Below are 15600 nucleotides of genomic sequence, written 5' to 3' on the forward strand. Positions count from 1 at the left end.
CTAATTATCGATAGTTTGTATTTCTAATATAATATTAATTATTCTATTCAAATTTTACTCTCAAATCATTATCATATGCATCATTGGTCACTCCTAAGTTAATTATACTTTCACTTGGTCATGATTGTGTTCAATAATTATCTGTTGGTTCCCTAGAAGCTTTACAATAGTTGGAGAAATTGCTTACATTTAATTGCTTAAATGTCTTCAATTAACTTTTGTTTCTATTTTTTCTCGGGGAAAAGTGTCTGTGCTAATAAGCAGATCAGTCATGGTTTTTCTAACGTGGAATTATTTGGAGATAGTCTTTCTGATTTAGTTAAGGACTTCAATCGTCATAAAATTGGTCTTTTTAGTTTTAGGTTTCATTGATTCTCCAAATGAGTTTGATCAATTTCTACCATTTTGATATATTAATGTGTTTTTCTAGTTTATGGACTAAATAATAAAAAAAATAGTTGTATTGATGAACATCCAAACCAATTCATAAATAGACTAAATAAATGGATGAGGGAATAATTTTTAGACCATTTAGTTTAGGAATTAATTTATGGAGAGTCTTTTTAGAGATTAAATCGACACTTTATTTAATTATTTATGATAATAATTACCAAATATAATTTCATAAAGTTTTTATACTATTTTAGTTATCTATTTATAATTTTGTAATCTATATAATTTTTTTTAAATGATACTAAAAAATGGAGGAGTGATATTAATATATTAATTTCATTATTACTTGTCAAAAAAAATTTAATTTAATTACTTCCTTTTTTATTCCCAAAATGAAATTATTTTCATATTCTATAAAACAAATAATTCAATTAAAAAAATAATATATAAGCTGAAAAGGAAAGGTGATTATGGTCACGGGATGAAACGAAGGGGTTTGTCGTGATAGTCGAAGTCATTTTCAGAAGCAACTGTAGGTGTAACTGCACTTTCTATAGACTCGTAATATCAACAAACCAAAATATAAAGAGAGAAAAAAACTTCCACCTCTTCACTCATCACCTACTCCTCCGATGTAATAACGTTCAAATCCCGCCGCGGCCATCTCTGTCGCCTTTCTTTCACTCTCTTTTCATTTTCCTTAAATAAATAGATAATTTCATTAATTCATATATAATAACCACCGTTCACTCGTTCACGTGCGAATCCATTCGTCGATGACAATGGCCGTCGATTCAACTTGTCAGGTAACAACATTCTTTCTTCGTCTCACTCTCTGACTTTCAATTTCAATTTCAATTTCAACCTCATTTCGAGTTTATTTCACTACTTTCAACCGAATCCGAATCTCAACTTGACTCTTATTTTGTTTTCTCTTTCTTTTAACAACTTGTTAACAAGTTGCGTTGCGAGTGTGAAGAAATCGTCGTTTATTTTGAATGCTGAGATACTTTTCAGTTTTGATGGAAAAAAAATCTGAACGAGAGTCACGTGTGTGGAAATGAAACTACACGATTTTCTTTCTAGCCTTTCATTGATTTGTTTACAGTTTGAAATTCAAGTTGATTAGTTTAGAATCTTACATAAGATGCGTGGATTGAGGACGGTTTATTTTAGATCAAGTTAGGTTGAAACTTGAAAGATGAATGTTCTCATTATACTAGTTTTAACTTTTCAGTCTTGATTAATTGACGAATCACATTGTTTAATGTATTATGTATTCTTAAATTTGATTCAGTTTATTTGTTTATTTATTTATTTACTTATTGAATATATCTTGACTTTGCTGTTTCATTGCAGAAAGAACATCAAATTCAGGAGTTTCTAAAGGGGAATGAAAATTTACCTATCAATTGTGTTGATGATCATAATCGACAGCTTCCTCTAGGTAATTTAATTAATTGAATTGAATTACATCACTTGATGTTGCTAGTTGCAGAAACTAATTTTGTATTTACTGATCTTTGAGCTGATTTCTTTGTTTTTGTTTTCTTTCGTCATTTTTTTGGTTTTTATTACTTCAGATATACCACCAATTTTGGTTGAAAAAACTTCACTTCCAGGATTGCACGGTTCACAGGTCCGTTCTTTGTATGCAGTGATGTAATGTAACTCTTTATGTTTATTCTTTGACTTGTTAATCTAGTGCATTGCATATTGTGTGTGGCTGAATGGTAGTGATTGGTATTAAAGTCAGGTATATATTTTGTACTTTTGCATTGCAACACTTTATGTTACTGATGACTAGAACCATAAAATTGATGGGAGAGGATGGATTTTTTTTGTATGCAATCATGTTTCATCGTGATTAGGAAAAACATCGTTAGGACCTGAATTTCCATTTATTTTTGGGTTAGCTAGTCACCTTGTTATTTTGGATCAAATGGCGTCTTCAATTGTGAGTCACTGAAGCTCTTTTTTCTCAATCTGTCAAGAAGAACCAAAGGGGGGACATATATAAAATGTTTTTTCAGTGGTTTTTATTTGAACTATCTTTCTTATTTTATCTGCTTGAACCAAATTGTGCCATAAGTGATTCTATGGAAATAGCCCAAAATATGTTTTCAGAAACTGGCTCACTTCCATATTTACAGGCTCAAGATGTTTATAGTATTTTACTGGTATCGGAGGAAGGCGAAAATGCAAGCAGTGCTTCTTCACTAAGTTTCTTAAGCACTGTAGAGGTTCCTAATCCAGCTAAAAGCGCAATGTGTTTAGACGGTCATATAAATTGCCAACACAACATTGATTTTCAAATGAAGAGAGAAGATGTTTATACCCAGTGCATAATTGATATACCTAATGTTAACGGAAACTCAGTTTCACCTGAATCCTACGAAGAGGGAGTTGAAAGTTATAAAACTGGGAACTCACCAACAGTAAGTCTCATAAACTCATCTTCCTCACTGTTGTTTTTTAAGATATCTTGTACATGATAGATTTCGTTAACAGCGGACAAGGTACTACACTTGCATATACACATATGTGTCTATTTCTCTATATTTACATGTGTGTGTGTCCTTGTATGAGGACTGATATTTTACATCATTGCAGAGTGTACTGTGGAGAGAATCAAGTCTAAAAGCAGGGGCAAAACTTATGCAGAGTCTAGTGAACCTCAGCAATCCAAGAGGTATTTTTCAATTCAGATAAGCCTATGTAGTTTTCTTTACTGGAACTAACTAGAAAGTAGATAGTTGGGAGATAATGATTTTCTCATAATAGCTTAGAGAAGAAGGAATTATCCCACATAATACAAACAGCTGGATTGACAAAAGAAATATACGCTTATGTAATGAGGAATAGATAACCTCCTACTTTGTCATTTAAAGAATTAAAGGATGTCTTTAGCCAATTGGATCATTTCTGTCTGTTAATCAACTATAAGATTTTTGGTTTGTTTGCCATCTCAAAAGCAGGGCGGTAAAAGATAAGTGGCTTTTGTTCCGGCATTGGCTTGTGCAATTGAAAAAGCTTATGATTTACTCTTAGTTAAGAATAGAAATGAACAAATGGTTTATTTGAAACTTGATGACAAGGATCTTCCATTCAAAATTCAAATTGTCCATAATCTTTTTGTTTTCCATGGTTAATCACATTGACAAGACTTCATAACCTGACATGCTATATTATGACATTTCTTTATCTTTTATCTAGAATTCATTTTGTCATGACTAAAATACCAATTGCTCTCTTCTTTTACTTGGACTTGTACTCTTATAATTGTGGCCGGAACCCAGTAGGTTTGGGATTTAGATACAGTTTTAATTTTCTCATTTTATAAATTAACAGATAAACCAGTCACTGAAAAGCTACATGATTTGCCAAGTAACAAATGGAGAAGATATAAGCGCTCTACCTCATTTGATTCCAGAAAAGTTGCTCTTCTGTTTTCAGTATTGTAAGTTCAGCAGAAAGAATAGTAAAGCTTGACATAAAATCATGGCTATCCACATGACCATATACATTTTATCTAAGTGTTAGTTATTTGTCTATCTGATTTTACTATTACTATTTAATCTAAAGGGTCAGATTAACTTAACATGTGTGCTTCGCCCAAATGAAAGTATTTTTATTAGAATAAATTTTGTAAGAAAACAAATTATGCTGCTTTTTACAAACATCAATAAAAAATGTACAACTATATGATATGATAGATCAATTCAATGATAGTTTAATGCATAATGATTAAGGTCATGCAATAAAGTTGTCCTTTAATACCAAAACATTGGCTGTTATTTTGTGAATATTCCATCTTTTCTTAGTAAAGCATTTCATCTACATCTAACATTCTACTATAACTAGTATTAATTTTCATGATTATAACAATTTTTTTTAATAGCATATAGGTTCTTATATTATACTTTATATTCATAATATAGTAACCAACTGAAGTGTTCAATAAGCAAATAGAAGTCCTAATATGTCAAACTTTTTTCTTATGTTTGTGTAATTTTATTTTAAACAGAAAGCTCGATAAATGGTTGGTGTTGTGAATTTATACATATGATTTTGAAACTTGCAATTCATAATGTAGAGGGTGAATTGTTGTTATGCGTTGCATATCTTGTAAAATATGGAGTTTACGAGAGATGCAACTTCCAGAAAGTTAACAATGTTTCATTTTAGGTGAAAGTTTTCCAATTAACTGTTTGTCAAATACATATTGCTATTATCAACGCCCAAATCAATGGAAAAAGCATTAACTGTATAACACTCTTAACAAATTCTAAGAGTGGATTCCATGCAGTGGGAAATATTGCACAGTTAGTTGTTCAAGGACAGGATACATCTTAGAAAATTATAAAAGAAAAGGTGCATAATTGACTTCCCTGCTTAGGGCTGTTCAATTTGTATGTGAATTGCTCTGAGCTTCAACAGGAGGCCTTATGTTATGACTCTTCATAAATAAAACTTACCAACTGTTTCTATGTTTTTCTAGTTAGCGTCTATGTTTTGAGAATTTTTTTATCAAAATTTTGTTGAAAGACAGGCATTTGTTCTTTTTTCTAGATTTGACCAATTCACTAAATGAATCAATTACCTTGCAGGTCAAGTTTGGGAACATTGGTATTGATATATCTGACACTGAGGGTCAGGCAAAGGGCTGATGGGTTTGTTCTTATGTAAAGGTCCAATCTTCTCTGCCTCCTGCTTAATAAGTGTACACTTCTAAGTTTCTATGGTTGTTTAGCTTAAACATGTCATTTTAATTGTAATTGTGATAGTGCTCCTTCTGATGTTGAAGTGCACAAAAATGTACATTACGTTTATCCTAAAACTCCCTCCATCCTTTACTTTGTCTCATATTAATCATGTTACTTTTGATTTGTTGTTTTATATTATTTGAGAAAAAGGATACTGTATTGTCAGTGTAGATTAATTTTACATTGACAGTAAATGGTTACCATTGATCGAATGATTTTATTTTATAATTATAACTTCAATTTATTAAAAATTATGAAGTCAATGGCTCATGTTGCTTGTCAATGTAAAACATTTTACACTTACAGTGCACTACTATCGCTCTCGTCATTTTTCTAACAAAACATTTGTTTCTTTTATCAAAATTGAATTTAATTATTTTACTAACTACTCTATTAGTAAGGTCTTTTAGTCATTAAAGTTCATTTTATCATTATTACACTTAATGATATTTTCAAATGCGCATAATTTTATCATTATATGGAAACGTACCCAAAAAGACCTCTTATTGGAATCAAGGTGCAGGAAGGAATAACGGTGGGTGTGATCAGATGCGACTATGGAAAGCTCGTGAGATGAAACCACGGAACTCATCATGATGTAAAACCAACATTCCGTCTAATAAAATTGTATAAAATGTCAGTACAGGCACTGTTTCTGCAATTAAGCATTATATCAAAATTGTATATCGTTTAGTATTTAAAAGCTCCCGTTTGAAGCTTTATCTAAACATCCGATACTTCAGAAACTAACGATGCCTCCTCCATAAGTTGTCAACTGGTAAACAATTTGTAGATCAGTTTATTATCTGCATTCTTACATAAAGGGACTAACTGTATAAGAAAATTAAATAATTTTCAAAATATTTTTTTATATCTTACATCAAAACCATTACTGCAATGCTAACCCCTACCAAACTAAACTGAAGAGCATTGGTACAAAAGCACGTTTGGCTTACGTGCATCTTTCCATTTTAGTAGCCAAACCAATAATTTGTGCCAAGTGAACTGACTCATATTGGCCTTGTTATGAATAGCACTTTTTTAGCATGAGCAACCTCCACCTTGCTGCTCTGTCTGGGATGAATTCGTGGTGGATTTTAAATTTACATCAACCATGTCTTCTTGTTTTGTTGAAGAAAGAGTTTCCATCCCGGGCAAAGCTGCAGCAATCTTGCGAAATAAAGGCTGCAATATTTAATTCACTTGATTAAATATTCTCAGATTGATCTATGTTTAGAAGATAGACTTTAGAATTCAAAGGCAGGACCAACAAAATATCGGTTGACTTGGAGAAATAATCAAATTTCACCTTGATATTAAATCCTGCTTTTGCACTGGTTTCTATAAACATGATACCGCTCTCACGCGACTTGGCATCTCCTTCCTCTATAGAGACTTGCCTATTTAAGCATCACAATGGAATTGTAAGTGTACAAAAAACATTGTCATTAAGTATAAGAAGAAAGTGAGAGAAAAAGTAGAGTATTATAATTTCCTTACAATCAACTACCCTACAAAAATAATGAATTTCTTTCTGTATTAACCAACATTATTCTTTAACAAAAATTCAGATAGTGATATCACTAGTTAAATCGCAATAATGAAATTTTATCATGTACCTACAAATTTACCTTTTAAATATGCCTTTTGAAAATTGAAATAACAACTTCAAGGTAGGACAACTTTGGTATGTGTTGTATAATCAGTTTATTTGCAAAATAATCACAATCAAACACTTTTATCGAAATTATTATTTAACCAAATCTGTTGTAAGACTATAAAAGGAGAGACTTCATCCTACCATCATCATCGCCATCCAAACAGAACATAAACTAACAAATGTCAAATGCTTTTTTGCCAAAAATTTCGAAAACCAAACAAGAATGGTTGCAAACATAGTATGCATATCAGTTGATAAAAACCGTGAATAACGTACAAAACAACCAGTGTTTGAAGAAAAAAATGTCAAGATAGCAAACCAGTTGATATGTTACTTTTGAGAAAAAACACTCGTTGTCCAGACTGGTAGACTCCCTGCTTACCTTTTTTCAACAAGATCAGTTTTGTTTCCAACCAAAACGATAACAACATCGCTGCCTCGTTCTGTGCGTACTTCCTCAACCCACCTGTTAGTGTTAAGAAATGATTGCCGGTCTGCATCAGAATAGCTTAGTAAGAAATTTAATGATCACAGTTTGAATTATGGTTCATAGACGCTAAATAAACTAAGAACATCCAATTCTGCAATAGTTGCAGAACATGAAGAGTGTACAAGAGAAAACACACATAGAGAGGTAGGGACTACTGAGCTGACATTTCAAGGCTTTTTTGATAAATAAGACCATAACAGTCAGACAAACATCAATCTTAAAGAATGTATTTAGTATTTATATACCACAACAACAATAACAGCAAAGCCAGCTTCTACTAGCATGAGAACACCTAGATCAGATGACATTATAATTTCCTGTCATGTGTATGTGTTAAGATAGGTTGTTTATCTCTAAGTCTCTTATTAGTTTGGCCTATAATTTTTCTTAATTCCCCTCTACCTCTGTTGGACTACTTCATTTTGTTAACCAGACAGAGCTTTAAAGTCTTCTCCGCACAACTCAATATTCAGTGCTAAACAACATTGTATTTGCAAGTTTATAGCTATGCTGTAAAATCTTCCTTTAACTTAAGCGGTACTTTATATCACATGGATCGAACTCGAATTATTCCTCTATTTCATCCACCCTACTTGGATCCTATAGTTAACATCGCATATCTTCCTGTCGTTTTGTATGATGGAGCTGCTGCAAGAGAGAAAAGAGGCATACAACGATGAAAATTGTGTCTCAACTCTCAACTACCCAACAAAGACGATTTTAATATAGGTTAAATGCAACAAATATAGGAGATACTATTCTTATTCACATTATAAGATACACATTAAGTAACTTATACAAAAACTACAAAAATCCCAATCATATTTTACGAGCCAAAGTATTTTTTTTAAGAACGAGCAAAAGTACTTTTAATATGAGACAGACAGTATTTTATTTTCTCCAATTTTCACTTCTAAGCTAGACTCATGTCTCTCGCAAAACTTGTATTTCAAAAACTTATTTTTGTGCTTCCACTTTCCAGTACTGACCCTGTTTCACTAACTTCCCATTACTTTCATCTTGAGACTCCAATTAGGACAATGCCATTGGTAAGCATATCCAGAATCAACATAAAAATATAAGCGCTCAAAGTTGACTCTTGGAGCACACCAATAGTTATAAAGAGATTTTCTGCATTCTCACTTTGGATATGTTAAGTTGACTATTCTTATTTGTTTTTCTCTCTACTTGAATATCCATAACTAAGACCCTATGTTGGATGGTCAAACCCTCTTATGATATGACTCTGCAGTTCATGTTCTTGTTTTACTGAAATAAGTGTTTATGAAAAAATCCACGATCATAACAAAATCTAAAATCCTGTTTAATTCTCATATGTCATGCCCCAATAAAAACTCTCACACCTTCTAGATGTCCTATTCTAATGACCATTTAGATTATTTTTTAGGAAACTCTTAATGTACAAGTTATAGATTGAACTCTTGTAAATCCTTCTAGAGTTTCACCTTGTATTGCGCTTCTAACCTTACTTGTGGTGCATATGCATTCATAACATAAGAAGTTTCTCATTCCACTCTAAACTATAGAGCTATGCCACTATCTTTCATATAAATTATCTTATATGTTCTGCCCTATTCTAGATCTTATTTATCCCATGTTTCAAATCTTGAATTCCAACGTGCCTAGTTCTTTAGCCTTCTCTTTTACTCGTCTAGTTTCTGACAAGTACATAAAAGTTATCCTTCTCATAATCATGGTTTCTACTTTCAACTATTTTTATTGATCTACCTGTGAGTGTCTACCTTCCATATTACAAAAATGAATATTACACTCATGAATTAACTGCTGTATCCACTTCCCTTACGAAAGAATGCATTCACATGCTACAAAATCTTTAACATTAGCAACTAATTTGGAATAATTATGTCACAAGAAAATCTATAGACATTGGAAAAAACCTGCGCTATATTTTTCCTTAAAAAGAGCAAAATTAATACTTACTGGCTACATCATATACAATAACTGCGACCGAAGAATCTCGGATATAGCTAGGAATCAGACTTCTAAATCTTTCTTGTCCTGCGGTATCCCTGTGGAGTTGAAATAGACTACACTCAAAATATGCAAAACATGGGTATAGGTATAATAGTGTCTACGCCAAAATGTGAAATCTACTATAACTTTTAGAATATATAAATAGATGGACAATATTATATGACTTGAAGAGGAATACCGCCTACCAAAGCTGCAATCGAACTGTTCGATCTTCAAGGTACATTGTTTTTGACAAAAAATCAATACCAATAGTGGCCTGAAAGTTAGATGATCATGAAATTTGTCAAGAACCTAGCAGCAGGAAAGGGAGAAAAGAAAATGCAAAAGTTGAGACTAAATAACATGACAAAGAAGTATTTCCATTTTAAGTAACCTTGAAGATAAATTGGTAACATAAACAAGAAGCATATACAAAATGCCAGATATTTCATAAATATGATTCCCATAAAACTACATTTGATCATTTTACAAAAAATATTATAATATTTAAACCTTGAAAATAATTTCACAATCATCACCACTAATACAAGCTCTTCTTCCCATTTTAGCACTTCACTAACTTAAACCTGAAGATATGATCAATGCATGAGTAAAATGAGAAGGAATTTACAAGCAACTAGTTTACTTCTTAATCCAAACAATTTTGCATTATATCAAAATCAATATAAATTATAAATTATTACACCTTAAATTTAGATATATTCCCGCTAATACTCCCAGAGTACATTGAAGAATAAATATTCTCTTATCCTCCTAAATCGTAATCAAGTCATAATCACGTGTTTACATATGAAATCATAGCAAAGATAATTATGCTTGTTTCCTAAACGCAACAGATAATAACAAATAAGCAATCCATAACGCGATCTTTCCATCTTTGTTCTTAATGAACAACAAAACAATCACATAATTGGCAAAACTACATGATCAAAACGGCTACAGTACTCTTCAACTCTATCTCAATGCTCATGTTGATCCTCATAAAATCATACAAATATTATGTACTGTATAGTTGAAACACATTATCTGATTTATGATAAGATGAAATACAAGATCTAAATGGAAAAAAAAAACAAAACAAAACGGTCAAGATTGATAGCAACGGAATCCGTAATATTGAAATTGAAAAATGAAGAGGAGAATCGATCAACGAAATCTTCCAATAACAATAAATTAAAAAAAGAAAAGAACGACGGAATCACCTGATAGGTAGTATCGAATTTGTCATACATGAAACGAGTGATGATGCTGGTCTTGCCAACCGATTGATCACCTAAGAAAACGAGTTTGTATTTGGCGAGAGGTGAAACGGTTGCCATTTTTGTTTCTTTTTTAGGTTTTTTTTTTCTTTGTTGTTTGGGAACGTGACGTGAGTAACCCGGATTTGGCTCAGATCTGGATCTGGATCTGAATCTCTCAAAATTCGAGAGAAACAGTTAGAGCGAAAACGAAAAGAGGGAGAAAATGCAGTTGACGATGATCGCCACCTGTTGCGATTTGAATGTGAAATGAATATATATATATATACGGGCACCCCGAAGCGCCAACCACGATTACTAGTCTACCGCGCTCGACTTTTCTATGACCAATTTCACCCCTTCTTTCTTTCAATTTACTCTTATATCCTCACAGAAACCTTAACCCGCCCCCTCAAGGACTCTTTCTTTTATTGGTACTGTTGCTTCAAGAAAATAGTTGGAACTATGTAGAATGAAAGTTATTTTTCTTGATTATATAAACATCAATTTTGTTTATATTTGTGACTAAACTCACTATTCTTTTCCTTTTGTTAAATTTTTGAAGTGATTACCCCCAGACTGTAGAACAACAGAGTATCCCAAAACTACACCTAGATATTGACCACGCGTCTCAAATATTGCATAACAGAATGGTATACGATCAGTCCTTTAATTTTTTTAATCTATATTGTGAAATGGGTGATTACATTATTAACGAAGTATGAGAAAAAGTATACCCACAAGTATTAAAAGTGAGATGACATTTGTGAAAAATGGAAAATAAAAATACAAAAGCAACTTAAAAGACAATCTCTACTATAAAAAGAGAATAAAACAAGATAAACACAAACTTCATTATTTTAAGGTGATAATCCACTTGTGTATATATTAATTGATGTTAAAATTTGAAATAAAATATTTTTCTTGTTTTATACTTTTTGTCCGTATAATTTATAAAAAAATTGCTTTTGTTCCATATAAATGTTTATATTCATTAGTCGTTTTTCCACTTGGCATTCACCCTGGATAATGATGCGGTATTCTATGCCCACATCTCAGGTGGGCATGTCATGTCATTTGTCACACCACATTTATTGATAGGGAAACAACATCAAAGATAAAAAAATAAAGGAATATCATTTCAAGAAATAACTTTTTTTTTTTGCACGGACAAATGTTATATTTCTGCTCGTGACGAACATGACTATTTAAGAAGCTATTCAATTGTAAAAAGAGATTCAACCGAAAGAATGGACGGTTCACAGTGAGTTTTTTATAACTTGAATTTTATAAAACAAAGTTGAGAAACTAGTTGATACAATATATGCAAAGTATAGCGTGTTTGATTTTTCTATGATGAAAATTAATTTATAATAAATTGATTTAGTAAAATTGACGTAATTCAAAATAGAGATTAGTTTCGGCAATTGTATACAGTGGATACCCTAATTTACCCAACAAAAATTAAGTTAAATGTAAAATAACTTATGCATACGGGTGATGTTGAGCAGCACTCATGCAAAATAGATGGAGTTTATGGAAATGGAATTGAGGAAGAACCTAATAAACTAAAGTTACCAAACCCCAAAAGCAAAGCTTTATATTGTAATTGCGAATGCAAATGCAAATGCGGCTACTGAGTCGCCATCATTGATATGTTATTGTGTTGTGGTTGCAATAACAGACATCAATATCCAAACACCTAAACATCACGGCCGCAATATGATTGCTGATCTAAATTTAATTAAAACCATGGTCAATTGTCATATAGGCAACTCTTTAAAAAAGGTTTTCCAGGTCTTAGATTTTCAGCTCCAAATGTTCTGTAGGCAAACACAGCAGGTATACCCTTTTTATGCAAAACATATAGCCTACATTTACATCTAAAAATATTCTTTACTCAGAATAAAGGTAAATCCTTGGAGCTTCCTCTACAAACAAAAAAGTTCATTATGGAGACGAAAACCATTGCAGTCCAAACCATCTCTTGGTTTCGACGTAAAGGTCAAGAAAGAAAAAGGTCGGTATATGATGATCAAGCATGGGTGGGAATACCCCACCATGGCCAAAAATATTGGGTTTTGAATACTCTGATCAACCTTCGACCATCGGAGAAACCACCAGATTGGAAGCCATTCATGGCTGCAGAGGAAATTCAAGTTAAAAGTTGTTCAACAATTTCCAGCAACTCCACCATTCCAAACCTAATGGGACAGGCCAAGACTGAGGTTAGTCTGTGGGTTTTACATCCATTTTCAGCTCAAATGAATCTCAATAGTGGAATTTATGTGAGAGCTGAAACTAGCAATGTCTGCAAACCAAGCTTATTATTGGAGTTAAGGAGGCAAGCCCAAGTACCCAACAGAGAAGAAAATATACTAGAGCATAACCCCTGTTTTGAGCATACGAAGAAAAGCACTATGTTTCAATGGAAACAATCAGTTGGAAATGTTCTGGAGTAGGCAAGGAGGAATTGGAATACTAAATCACAGTTGAGGAATCAGCAAGTTACTGGAGAATATTGGAAAGAGCACATTATACAAAATTTCCCTGCAACCAATGAAATATGAAGAATACAGTAGATGTCAACCTTGAGGACAAGGTTGTTTTGAGGAGGAGTTTATTGTTAGGGCATAGATAGAGGAGAATCAGTTAGTTAATTGGTTGAGGTTGTTATAGGGACAACTAGTTATTAGTCAGGCTGTTCTGTTTTGTTAGTTAGGTGGTTAATAATTCTGATTTATGTTTTTAATAGGTTCTGATCCTCTTATCCTAATTGTACATGGAACCTATAAATAAAGGTTCCATTCCTTTTGAAAGGATCTTTTAGCAACTATAGAAATTGAGTGGTGTAAATCATTGTAGGAGTGTATCTACTCTTGTGTATCATTTTATTTGGAGAGATTCTCTCCTATTATATCTTATCTTTTTTTTCTAAATATTTATGTTCTGCCTCTAAATCCTTTGATTTCAATTCTTGGGTTCCTAACACGTCCTGATGTCGGTTTTATCGCAATTTTAAGAAGCTAAATATTCTAGCATCATACACAACACATGACGGCGTTCACCCAACCGCTCAAACAAACATGCACTATATCTAAGTTCAATACTTAACAAATTCCTTTCTGCCCTGAACTCAGTAATTTGACAAATATTGTTTCTGAATCACAACAAAAAACAGTTTACTCTAATATGTATGGTATGTTATGGCAAACAAAAAAACAGCAGACACAACCTTCATACCCTAATCTTCTACTACCAAACTCTTAATTGCATTATTCATAAACAGGCAAGAAAATATGTAGTAAAAAAATAGATTACAGTACTTTTATTTAAAAATAAATAGATCTATCAAGTTAAACATAACTGAAGAAAACAGCTGCAACTACCGGGTATTATTTGAGACAGCTAATGGAATAAAGTCAATCCATCGTGTGAGAACATATTGTTATTACACATACCATATTTTGCGAACAAATGATTGCCACGATGCATGGCAGCAACTAGTTCGTAAATGAAAAACAGGCAATCTGACTTAAAACAAGCAAAATCTAGTATTACCAATCATTTAGCTAAATGCCAACCAATGAACATTTCATAACAGCAATGTATTATTTCCCAATTCAATTCAACATTTTTTTTCAATTAAACAACATCTTGCATAATACCTCCTACTTTCTAGCAATAGCATAATAGTTGATGCTCAAAATGTGACATCTCAAAAAAAATTATTTCATCAGAAAGAGCACTATCATCATTAATCAACAAAAAGTCCAGTAAACAACCAAAACCCATCACACAATTACCATGCTCAAACCAAGTTAACAACCACTAACAATACCCCGAAAAAAACTACCTAGTAGCATTACCCCTGACAGACCTCATGTTAGTCCATGGAAACTTGGCAGCATTACCAGCATCAGAACGGTTCGAACCGGTAGCATTTCTCCTACCAAACTTTGCAGCATTACCAGCATCAGAACGGTTCGAACCAGTAGCATCGCTCCAACCAGACTTCACATTGATCCAAGGAAACCTGGAAACATAACCACTGCCACCCCGGTTCGAACCGTTTGGCGACTTGAACCGTTTATCCTCCTTGTTATCATCAAGCCAGTGAGTTTTATTCGGCGCTTCCTCGACGACGCTAGACTTAGCCTGTTTATTCATATTCTTCTTCTCCTCTTCAATGATTCGGATCGGGTAAAGATTCGGGTCAATTGAAAGCGGGTTTTTAAGGGTAACGTAAGCTTTCTTGTAATCAGGTTTAGCAAACACGATGCCACCACGTTTCTTCTTCTTCCCGTCCATGTTCAATGTTCGAACTTTTTCGACTTCGAAACCGTAGAGGGATTCGAGAACGCGCTTAATCTCAATCTTGGAGGCTGAAGGGATTGTTTTTAGGGCTATTTCATGGATGTTTGTGAAGGTGGTTGGCATTAGGAGTTTTATTGGTAGATTTGCGAAGTGTACCACTCTTCTTCCTAATCTGCTTCCCATGATTCTCTCTCTCTCTCTGCAGTTTTGTTCGATTTCGCTCACTGAACAACCCTCGCAATTTGCAACTCAGTTTTCGATCTCTCTCTGCAGTTTTTTTTTTTTTGTTTGAGGTACAACACAAGGGAGTCTTTCTGGGCCAAATTTCAGCCTACACTTCATTACTTCATTTTGGGCTGGATAGTTAGTGGTTTTTGTTTGGACAAATATTATAAAATTGAATTTGTATCCTACAATTTGACTTATTATTTATACTTTGTATCATTTAATTTACTAAAATACTCTTTAAGGACGTAGTAAAAATTATAACTGATTCCAACATTTTGATCATACTTCATATTCCCAATTTTTTTTAAAAAGTAATTTTTTAATTTTTCTAATCAGATATTTTATTAAAATTTTTGGTAATTATATTTTAATAACAGAAATTTCGAAAATAAAATTTCAGATAGTTATATTTCATTACCAAAAATTTCTAGAAATTTAAAAAAAAAAATTGGTATTGAAATATAACTATTGACAAAATATTTGGGGTGGGTT

At 32.6% G+C, this 15600-nt stretch overlaps 3 protein-coding genes across 5 annotated transcripts; 1 reads left to right on the forward strand and 2 right to left on the reverse strand.

The window, feature by feature from the left end:
• The first annotated feature begins 869 nt into the window (after window positions 1-869).
• Window positions 870-5909, forward strand: LOC101492773 (uncharacterized). Of its 3 annotated transcripts, none has more exons than XM_012716410.3 (8): window positions 904-1199; window positions 1753-1840; window positions 1977-2032; window positions 2547-2831; window positions 3007-3085; window positions 3745-3853; window positions 5004-5084; window positions 5677-5909. In XM_012716410.3, exons 1-7 carry the CDS (start codon window positions 1170-1172, stop codon window positions 5080-5082), a joined length of 726 nt encoding a protein of 241 aa, XP_012571864.1. In that variant the 5' UTR covers window positions 904-1169; the 3' UTR covers window positions 5083-5084; window positions 5677-5909. The 3 variants fall into 3 exon arrangements, with proteins under 3 accessions (XP_004502422.1, XP_012571864.1, XP_004502421.1); XM_004502364.4 differs by having other exon boundaries at window positions 5683-5909; XM_004502365.4 differs by lacking the exon at window positions 5677-5909 and having other exon boundaries at window positions 870-1199; window positions 5004-5259.
• Window positions 5754-10819, reverse strand: LOC101492440 (ras-related protein RABH1e). Its single transcript, XM_004502363.4, has 6 exons — window positions 10528-10819; window positions 9511-9581; window positions 9272-9360; window positions 7202-7313; window positions 6469-6559; window positions 5754-6344 (listed from the first exon to the last, which is right to left on the reverse strand). The coding sequence occupies exons 1-6, from the start codon at window positions 10642-10644 to the stop codon at window positions 6201-6203; spliced, it is 624 nt and encodes a 207-aa protein (XP_004502420.1). The 5' UTR covers window positions 10645-10819; the 3' UTR covers window positions 5754-6200.
• A 3275-nt stretch (window positions 10820-14094) lies between these two features.
• Window positions 14095-15187, reverse strand: LOC101493331 (uncharacterized). Its single transcript, XM_012716401.3, has one exon. The coding sequence runs from the start codon at window positions 15061-15063 to the stop codon at window positions 14416-14418; it is 648 nt and encodes a 215-aa protein (XP_012571855.1). The 5' UTR covers window positions 15064-15187; the 3' UTR covers window positions 14095-14415.
• Between the last annotated feature and the right edge of the window lie 413 nt (window positions 15188-15600).

This window comes from Cicer arietinum, chromosome 5 (genome assembly GCF_000331145.2).
Source record: "Cicer arietinum cultivar CDC Frontier isolate Library 1 chromosome 5, Cicar.CDCFrontier_v2.0, whole genome shotgun sequence".
Lineage (NCBI taxonomy): Eukaryota > Viridiplantae > Streptophyta > Magnoliopsida > Fabales > Fabaceae > Cicer > Cicer arietinum.